The sequence below is a fragment of the Papaver somniferum genome, chromosome 7, assembly GCF_003573695.1.
Source record: "Papaver somniferum cultivar HN1 chromosome 7, ASM357369v1, whole genome shotgun sequence".
In the NCBI taxonomy this organism is placed as follows: domain Eukaryota; kingdom Viridiplantae; phylum Streptophyta; class Magnoliopsida; order Ranunculales; family Papaveraceae; genus Papaver; species Papaver somniferum.
The window spans coordinates 194620703-194630872 of NC_039364.1; the positions used below are offsets into that span (position 1 = coordinate 194620703).

Sequence of the window (10170 nt, forward strand, 5' to 3'; positions counted from 1 at the left end):
ATAATCATTGTGATCAGGGGTATACAACGAGCCAGGCCAGGTTTCCCGGCCCATTTATTTTTCCAGACCGAGCAGCCCAAGCCTGATCCTTGAGTACATTGTACACATACAGTGAAGATGCTTCACATACTGGGTAAGAGTCTCTACCAAAAACATCCTTCCATTCTACTTCGGAAAATAGGACTTATCTTTTCTGTTTTCGAATTGGTTTTGTTTCAACTTTTCTCTGATTCTAGCAATTGGATCCAATGACTGTCACCAACCAGAATCATTACCTATGAAATATTACAGAAGAACTGCAACAGTTGAACTCTGGCCTCTGGCAAAAAGCAAAAAACAAAAACAAACAAAACGGACACAACAGCTATCAAGGTTTTCACTAACAAAAACAGCATCAGCATGCCTCAATTTTATAGCCAGGTAAAGATAGGTTGACCAACACAACATACAGAACAGTCGCATTTGTTTAACCTTTATTATTTATTAAAGGATTCCCAAAGAACAGTCGTATTTATTAAAGATAGGTTGACATTATTGCAGTCCTTCTAGGCTGGATTTTCCAAGAAAGTGGCAGAAAGGACGGCGGCAAGGCCAATAGCTCCACTAGGTTCCACTGCAACTTTCAAAATCTCATAACACATTCTCATGGCTTCAATTATATCTTTGTCCTCCACCGTAATCACATCATCCACAAAATCTCTGACTATTGGCCTGCATTGTCCAGAAAGAGCATAATAATATGAATACATAACTTATAGAGAGCAGTTAGTTAAAATTATTCTATGTATCACAATGACACAGCCGAAGAACTTACAGACTATTAAAAGTCCCTTTTTTCAGCAATGTAATCTTAAAACTTGTGAATTCTGAAGAAGCCGAAAACATGCAAAAGCCATTCTGACACAAATTCTCCATGTCAATACCAATTAATGGAAATGCATTCTTGTCGTCACGCAGTAGCTAATCAGGCATCGTTTACAGCATTTAAAAGATTTAATGAATCAAACCGAACTTTCCTTCCAGAAAACATCTATATAGCCCTGTGGAAATGACCAATCAAAACTCCCCACCTCGCTCTGATGATATTTCCCCAGTCAGAGCAGTATGTACACCTTTAGCCCAGATGATTTAAATTTCTAAATCCTTAGAAGACAGTCACAGAACCTTCCATGTCCCTAACAAAATCCATTCCAGAAACATTCCCACCAGCGACGGAAGTAGGATCTAAAGTTAAGTGACCTAAAACAGTAGGATGGGCTAAAATAAATCCCCAAAAATACCTTTCAAAAATTAACTTTCGGGTTGGATATAGAATTTTGGGGGTGGCTGGGGGGTGTTCACTGATTCCCACCAACAAAGAAATACGTGTCTCGTGGTTGGGAGCTTAGAGGACTTCACACATATTTTTAACAAAGAGGGAAATTTTAGGGTTTCTATTCAAAGAGATTATAGGACCTGTTGGCATTTTATCTATCCCTAAACTCCATGTTTTCAATTCCATATTTCAACTTAAGGCTCTGCTAGGTTATCCCGCTTCCATGACCCTACAGCTTACCATGTTAGACCAACTATTGGTAAACTGTATTAACTATGTACCACTATTTTACTCGCAACTGCACGATAAAATAGATAATCCTAACCACATGTGCAACGTTTTCAGCCTAAATTAGTCGGTCAGCTGTTACTTGAGCTGTAACTAACAAGTTCCATGAGGATTGGCAAATCCAAGACGAAAAATAACAAGCATTTGGGGCCTGACCTTGCACTTGTAACTTGGTTAAACCAAACCCATCGAGATAGCTATACATTCCTATGGCAGAAAGTGAGAGATTGTTACACCTACTCTAAGTGTGATTTCTACATAATATGCTAAAACGAAAAATGAAAAACAAAAATTTTAGCCCTGTGCAACAAACTATGGTTGATGTGTTGTGGTCTTTGCCACCCTAACCCCTCCTTCATTGTCCTGTTTGTCACTAACACAAAATAGTTCAAAGAGGTCAAAAGGGCTCAACAGACTGCTAAATGACCAAATTTTGCTAATTATGTGAAGGAACAAGGATGGTTAGACCCTTAGTTCGCAAGAGCATGGGCCAACACGCCTAAACTTGGTCTGTTCAAACAACTGCTAATCCAATTCTCCAATGTGCCTAACAGGAGATGCTCTTAAAGTAACTAATCTTTATGATGTAAAAGATGTGTAACCTCACATGTAAATAAATAACCCTGCTGCGCAGAACATTATTGCCGCAACAAGCAAAATTCAATAGTTTCAGCTGTGCTTAAGCACCCAAAATTTCTAATCCTAAGAATTTAGAATCACTTGGCTCCAATGTTTTTAAAACTCCATGTACACCTGATCAGCCAAGAAGTTTTTCCTAAAAAATAATAGTTGTAAGAGCAAAGAACCCAAGATGGCTTTTAATGCAGTAACAGGAAAAATCAAAAAATGACTTTCACTACTTTGCATATGTATGAAACCAAATCAAATGGTGATGGTATAAACGCTGTTTTGAAAGAGTTGATGTCTGGTAATTAGATAGCTAGTCTCATCAATATTATCATGGGTATGAGAAAAAACAAGAATTAAGAACTTATGACAAGGTCTGGATAATGGCACTATCTAGTACAGATAGCTTTTTCATCAGTACGTTACAATGAGTGCCAAGAGTAATCATGTTGGAAAACAGTGAGAATTAAGTCCTCAAGCAGCTAGAGAATTCAGCTAACTAGCTAAGCTTAGGGTTTTCTGACCTATTTATTGAGAGATCTACGGATCAGAGACTTACCATGTCAGATCACCAAGATAAGCTTGCAATCCGTCGGCAATGGTGTTGGTCCGAGGAAGTGTTACAATCTCACCAGCTGCCATGGACAGAGCAGCATCATTGGCACCTCTTGGTTCAGCAGCCAAAATCCGAATCTTAGGGTTGATCGATTTGGCAGCCAATGCAACCCCTGATATCAGACCACCTCCTAAACAAATTTTGATGATTTCAGAAAGAATTTAGAAAGAAACAACATTACACGAAAAAAAAAAAAATTTGTGACGACAAACTGAACTTTAGAAACAGATTTACTGATCGCTTATAGGGACAATTATGGTGTCAATCTGAGGGATCTGCTCCAGCAGCTCCAATGATATCGTTCCCTGCCCACTACCAAAACACATAAATACTGTCATAACGTAATTCTTGACTGTATCAATAGTGGGAGAACGTTTGGTTTTCCCCTGATCCAGATAATCAATTTCGGGTAACGAATATCGATCATCCAGTTAACTACGGGGCAGGCAGATATCAAAGTGAAAATAGAAACTGAAAGAAGTAGTAAGAAACCTCGAGATGTCTCAAAAATAAAAATCTGAACTCGTACTTATGGCAAAGAATTTTATTTTATGTATCTGCCTTATCAGGTGCAGTTTTGCGCCCTGGAGTAGGTTCAGTATTCTAGGAAACAGAATATCAAGGGTAAAAGCCTAAAACTAATTCACAGAGTCTTAACGAAGAAAATTAAAAAGGTTAAGAGAAATATTTTGAGCAACCAAAGATGTCCTTAAACATGCATGCATAATATTAGTCAGATTTGGATCCGAGGTTTATGACTGATATGAAATTATTTGGGAATGAGACATGCAAGATGTGAAATGTGAAAGAAAACATTGCCACTGAGAAAACAGTCAATGGTGCGCAGACACATTACTTTTTCAAAAATGGAACACAAAGGCCATCACTCTGGAAGCAACTAGATGTGCTCCACCCTTGTTACATAGACCAAGTGCCTGGTGATAAAAGAAAATAAGTTTTTGAAGATTTTGCACAGTTGAAAGATTTATAGCTAACTTAAGGAAATTTACACCCAGCTTTCTTACTTGAATTCTCTAAGAGTTATTTAGAAGGATTAGTCGCCGATGCCCATTGGTAAATCAGAGCTTAGATAGAAAGACAAGAATAATTGGTTACCATGCGCTACTAGAACATAAGACATAAAAAAATGGACAATTATATTTAAATATGGTAAAGGAATTAGTAATTTCGCCATTCTTCAGTTGGCGAAAAGAACCTAAAATGCAGAATTTAATAGATTTTTATCAGCTCTATCTGGAAAGCGTTGGAGCATTATATGAAAGTTTTTTGTAAAGGTTACATTTACACCCACAGAAGTGTGATAGTGAAGAAGTTAGGAATTTGTACTAGAGCTGTCATATGCCAAAACACAGAATATACAATAAAAAGTCCACAAAATACCTTATGATGCGCCCATCGTTAAACGGATGATAAAGAACAGCTCCAGTTTCTTGCAGGACGTTATTAGCAACAGACTCTCTTGATTGCATTGTGGCATCACTCCAAATGACGTTCCCACCATAACGCCTGACATTCTCAACCTTACATTTTGGAGCATTTTTTGGTATAACAATATGGGCAGGAATTCCACGTAACTTTGCAGCCAAAGACACTGCAGCAGCATGGTTTCCACTAAAAATGTGGATCGTATAATTAGAGGTCTTTTTTAACAAACAAACATAAGTAGTTTAGCAGTATCAAAGAGCTTAGATCAAACCTGCTGTGTGTTACCACCCCATTAGCTGCTTGCTCATCCTTGAGTGAAAATATAGCATTGCACGCACCTCTGAATTTAAAAGCCCCGCTGTTCAGTCACAATAGCCTTAGTTACTTAGTTGTAATTGTTGTTTCTGTTAACGAAAGGAATAATCACGAAAACATCATAAATTTGCTAGTAACAGAAGTCAAATTCTTTTTTACCCTTCACCTCTAATGAACATCATTCTCACCCCTTCTGAAAACATTCACATTTGAAAAATAGTTTCCTTCCGGAGATTGAATTTAAAGTATCGGAAGAGAGAACTGAAGTTTTATGTATGAAAGGGTTGATTCGTTGTTGAGCTTCTTTTATCGATGATATATCAGCGGCATAGTTACCACTCTCTAACTTATTTGTTACTTCCATTGTAAGCTCGGAGCTGAAAAATAATTAACTGTGAACTTAATAATTCCTGAACAGATTTTTCTAAAATCTTGCAAAATCACTAGGTTAAATGGGATAAAACCTAGAGAGTTAGTTCAGCAAACAACAGAAGAATCAATTAGTGATTGAAGTAAAGAGTATACACTTAAGGGAATTCCAATACTTACTTGAAAGTAATCTCAAGTCAGTGCCGCTACCCAATGGAAGAGATCTTGAGTTTCTACAGAGAGCAACAAGGACTCTATTGGTGTTCTTACTTGTTTGGTGGAGCACTCTATTTTTCTTTTGTTTTGGAACCCTCGTTTGGGGAAAATGTCTTTTTGTTTTGGAGAATCGCGTGAAAAAATAAACGAAGACAACCCTTAAAAACCGAAAAGCACCGATTTTGAAATTTCCTCCTGTTTGGGATACTTTATGTATATTGGGATTGTTCTCACGTCGTTCATGGTGGAGGAATTCCATTTTCCATGCCTGCTCAACATTTGGGATTGTTTACGGAAGTTCAAGTCTTAAGATAATGAGGTTACGTATATCCACCTAAAACGAGTATTGAACACATCACATGGGGGAGGAGGCGGGCGACCAACTGAGTCAAATCACCTTCGACCGACTTCAACAAAACTTGATCTTCTGATCACTGCATGTCCTTGATTCGATAAGTTTCTTTCATCTTGAATCTCTTCTTAAGCTTTCATCTCTTAATCTATATCTCCTTTAGCTCAATTTATATGTATTTGAGAAAAAAATCAACCGTCTCCATGTCCGGCTAAATTTCTCTGGCTTACCGGCCATGTAGCCCCAATTGGGGCAACCGAATTCTTCTGTAGTATCTATGTCTCTTTCCTAGGGCGATTTATCTTTCTGGTCAATGGTCTTCTTATAGATGCCTGCTTACCACCATGGGTTTTCATTATTCCATCAACAATCAAACTTCAGGGGCTTGTTTTTATCGAGGTTAGTTCAATCTTTCTTCCGTTACCAGGGGATTTATCCAAAACTAATTTCTATATAGTTTGCTTCTTTGCTGCAATTTGAAATTTGTTTTCATTCTTTCCTTGTCTCCTTTTCGTGACTCTCACCTGTTTGTATTATTGTCTCTTAAACTTTGCACCCAATCGTTCTGATTAATCTCCTTTCTTAATTTTATGCATATGTTTCGTTTCAAATTTACTTTTCGTATTGGCTTTCGCTGATCTTTATGAGTTTATATGGGTCGACGTCCTTGCGTTTTACACCACCGTTTTTAACTATTTTGGTGATTTGGTCGGCTGTTGTTTGGGCTGGGGTTCAATGGTTTCTCTCTTCTAAAATAGTTAACACCGGTGTTTTTCTCCAGGCTCTTCTCCATATCTTCTTTCCAAAATTTCCACCACTGTTTTGATAACTATGTTAGTTTTGTCAGCCTTTTTTACGACTGGAGTTTTATTCTTCTGTTGTTGGATAGTTATTACCAGTGACAAGTATCTTAGATCAGTTCTTCCTATGTTTAAATTATATCCATTTATCCTGGTTTTGACAATGAATTTTCATTTAGGCTGTTTTCGTGTTACCAGTGAGTTTTCATTTATGTTGTTCTCTCTATCTTGAAATCCTCCTTTAAGCAATCTCTAGATATTTCACAATTCCCTTTCGCGGTTTATCTGTTCTAGTCAGCTAATAGCTAATCCCCTTTCCGCATCTTTAGAAACTACTCATTTTTAGTTAGGTGATGAGTCCCCTGGTAAGTTTTCTTTTTAGTTGTTGCCTGCACCTAATTCCAAGCCATTGTTATGTTTATTGTTGTCTTGCCATTAAATGGTGTTATATATTTCCAATTTCGGCTCTACAAGAATTCCTTGTATTTGGTTGTTGTTAATCTTTGCCTTCTATTCCTTTAGATACTACAAGAATTCAGTTGTTCTCATAAGGTTGGTACATGGCCGGTAAACAGTGGTTTTCTTGATAATTCAGTTCAAAACAATCTATCGCGCTCTCTCCTCTTTCTGATAACCAACTCCCCCCATTTGATAGCTTATCCTTCTGCCCTTGCTTGTGATTCTGAAGTTTGTCTTTTGCATCTGTCCAAAAGTTAGTTTTGTGTATTTCTTTCTCTTCTTTCGACATCTCTATAATCTTCTCTATTCCGCTATTAGGTTCCCTTTAGTTGAAGCACCATGAAACTGCTATTCTGGAATGTCCAGGGCATTGGAACTCCCTTAACCAAGGACCATTTTAATTTTTTATGCCAATACTACAAGCCAGACATAGTGTTTTTAGCAGAGACAAAAGCCCCATTGTCTCGAATGGACTCTTTTTTCAAGAATTCTCCTTTTCATGACTGGTTCATTGTTCCATCCGTGGGAATAGCCAAGGATTTAGCAATAGCCTGGCACAACAATATGGACATGAAATTAATATCTTCTAAGTTTAATGTTTGTCATTTTGAATCAAAGATAGGAAATACATATATCATGATCACATGTGTTTATGGAGCAGTCAAAGCTAACGATGAAATCGAACAATGGACCCATATATCAGACATCGGGCAACAAATAAATAAACCTTGGTTTCTGATAGGGACTTAAATGTTATTTTGGACCCAGACGAAAAACAAGGTGGAAATAAAGCAGGCTCCAGCAGTAAATCTTTCATCGTCAATACTATCAATTCCTTGGGACTCCAAGATGCGGGATATGATGGATCGCCGTTCACGTGGTCAAACAATCGAAAGGGAGAAGCAAACATCTGCGAAAGAATTGACAGAGCGCTTACATCCTTCTTGTGGTCTAAGAAATTCCCGGACACTAAGGTAACTCATCTCCCGAGGGTAGGCTCTGATCATACGCCGAATTTATTAGATTCAAATCCTGAGAAAACTAGGCTTCAGAAACCATTTAGATGTCTTAGATCATGGTTAACTCATTCCACCTTACCCACTGTCGTTGAAGCCTCTTGGAAATTACATTCCGAAAACTCCGAGAAAGAAACTTTTTTGGGCTCCTTAAATTGTTATCCTCCGATTTAGCCCATTGGAACTCTAATACCTTTGGGAACATTTAAAAACATATTAAGTCCCTAAATAATAAAATCGACAGTATTCATAGATCCGGAAACATATCGAAAGAGATAGAAAAATGGTACAAAATAAAAAACTATTATTATCACCAACTTTCTAGGGATAAGTTTTTCAAGGAATATGATCAGAACACGGAATATTTCCATGCCATCGCCTCAAATAGAAAAAGGATTAATGCGATAAATTCTCTTAGAGAACCTTCCGGGCTTTGGATTTCAGATAGAGATCAAATCAACTCGCTGCTAGTCAATCATTTTCAACAAATAGGCTCGTCCCAGAATAGCAATTTCGACTTTGATCTATCTACTATCATAAATCCTTGCATATCCTTTGAAGAGAATAATTCCCTGACTCTTATACCCTCTAAAGAAGAAATCCGGCTCACCCTATCTAACATGAATCAATGGGGAGCCCCAGGGCCAGATGGCTTCCAAACGGTTTTTTGTAAAGCCAACTGGGATATCCTGGGTAAAGATATCATTTGCTCTGTCCAAGAATTCTTTCGTTCGTGCATCCTTGACAAAGATTTTAATCATTCTTTCATAACCCTCATCCCAAAAATTTCTACCCCTCAAACACCAGGAGATTTCAGACCTATTAGCCTGAGTAATACTATTTATAAAATCATATCCAAAATTTTAGCAAATAGGGCTAAAACCCATTCTAGGAAAATTAATCTCCCCCAATCAATCGTCCTTTCTCCCTGGCTGACAAATCACTGATAACATCATAATTGCTCATGAACTCATCCACTCGATGAAAACTTCCAAGAAGAAAAGGGGGTTTCTGGCGTTGAAACTAGATCTATCTAAAGCATTTGATAGGGTTGAATGGACTTTTATTGAAAAAGTCCTCCTAGCTTTTGGGTTCTTGGAAGACTGGACAAAACTCATTCTGCAATGTATATCCACAACCTCCTTTTCCATTCTACTAAATGGTTCTCCGGGTCCTACTTTCAAAACTTCGAGAGGTTTAAGACAAGGGGATCCTTTATCTCCGTACCTTTTCCTGATATGCATGGAAATCCTTTCTAGACTCCTAGAAAAATCCATTGAGGACAAGAGGATCTCTGGTTTTCAAATTAACAATAAGGCTCCCAATATATCACACCTTTTTTTCGCTGACGACTGTTTCTTATTCACAAAAGCTGATCTGGGGGAAGCGAAAAGTCTGTTAGAAATCCTACAACTCTTTTGGAACATCACCGGACAAATGGTGAAACTTCAAAAATCAAGTGTCTACTTCAGCCCAAAAATTCATCCGAAACATGGGAAGATTTTAGCTAAAATCCTAAAAGTTCCGATGATGACCAAAAATGATAGATACTTGGGAACCCCACTCTTCTTCGATAAGAATAGGAAAGCCAATTTTGAACCTCTCCTACAGCGATATTATTCTACTCTTCAAGGTTGGAAATATAAACTCTTGTCTCAAGCGGGTAGGACTGTCTTGATAAAATCTATCCTTCAATCTTATCCAACCTATCAAATGCAAGTTCTTGCTCTGCCAAAAGAAACTCTTGATCAACTCGACAGAATTCAGAGAAATTTCTGGTGGAAAAAAGATGGACAAAAAAAAAGGAGGATTTATAAAAGCCTGGAAGGGCATTTGCAAACCCATCTCCCAAGGTAGTCTAGGAATTAAAAACCCTCATCATTTTAACTTAGCTCTCCTCACTAAACTGGCTAGTAGATTAGTTACCGAACATGATCAGTTATGGGTCAGATTGTTAAAAGCAAAATACTTCCCAAATTCGCACCCTCTAGAAAAGTCCATAACTTCGAAATTGTCTTGGATTTGGACAAGTATACAAAAAGGATTAGAGCTAATAAAAAGTAACTATGTTTGGCAAGTCAAAAACGGAGCTTCGGTGAAAATTTGGGAAGACAGATGGATTTCGAACTCAGATTTAATCCAAAAGGTATCAAACGTGCAAGAGCAGGCTCCAACAAGAGTTCAAGAGTTAATAACGGAAGAAAATAAATGGGATCAGGAAAAGCAAAATCAATTCTTTTTCCCAGATGATAGGATTAAAATACTAGATCTAAATCCAAGGAATCAAGAGCAAGACATCATCAGATGGCGCCATCATACCTCGGGTAAATTCTCAGCCAAAAATGTTTATA

At 37.6% G+C, this 10170-nt stretch overlaps 1 protein-coding gene across 6 annotated transcripts; it reads right to left on the reverse strand.

Moving 5' to 3' along the window:
* Positions 1–384: 384 nt before the first annotated feature.
* Positions 385–7255, reverse strand: LOC113299299 (serine racemase-like). Of its 6 annotated transcripts, XM_026548307.1 has the most exons (8): positions 5157–7252; positions 4796–4984; positions 4564–4650; positions 4248–4478; positions 3081–3158; positions 2790–2976; positions 815–897; positions 385–711 (listed from the first exon to the last, which is right to left on the reverse strand). In XM_026548307.1, exons 2-6 carry the CDS (start codon positions 4969–4971, stop codon positions 2925–2927), a joined length of 624 nt encoding a protein of 207 aa, XP_026404092.1. In that variant the 5' UTR covers positions 4972–4984; positions 5157–7252; the 3' UTR covers positions 385–711; positions 815–897; positions 2790–2924. The 6 variants fall into 6 exon arrangements, with proteins under 6 accessions (XP_026404092.1, XP_026404091.1, XP_026404090.1 ...); XM_026548306.1 differs by lacking the exon at positions 815–897 and having other exon boundaries at positions 4796–4999; positions 5157–7255; XM_026548305.1 differs by lacking the exon at positions 815–897 and having other exon boundaries at positions 5157–7251.
* Between the last annotated feature and the right edge of the window lie 2915 nt (positions 7256–10170).

Excerpts from the sequence above, each read along its gene's own strand:
- LOC113299299 (XM_026548306.1), bottom strand. The coding sequence starts at position 4,971 with ATGGAAGTAACAAATAAGTTAGAGAGTGGTAACTATGCCGCTGATATA. Across the intron at positions 4,651-4,795 it reads TGTGAATGTTTTCAGAAGGG|CGGGGCTTTTAAATTCAGAG; the intron begins GTGAGAATGATG and ends GTGACTGAACAG. Across the intron at positions 3,159-4,247 it reads AACGATGGGCGCATCATAAG|TGGGCAGGGAACGATATCAT; the intron begins GTATTTTGTGGA and ends GTGTTTTGGTAG.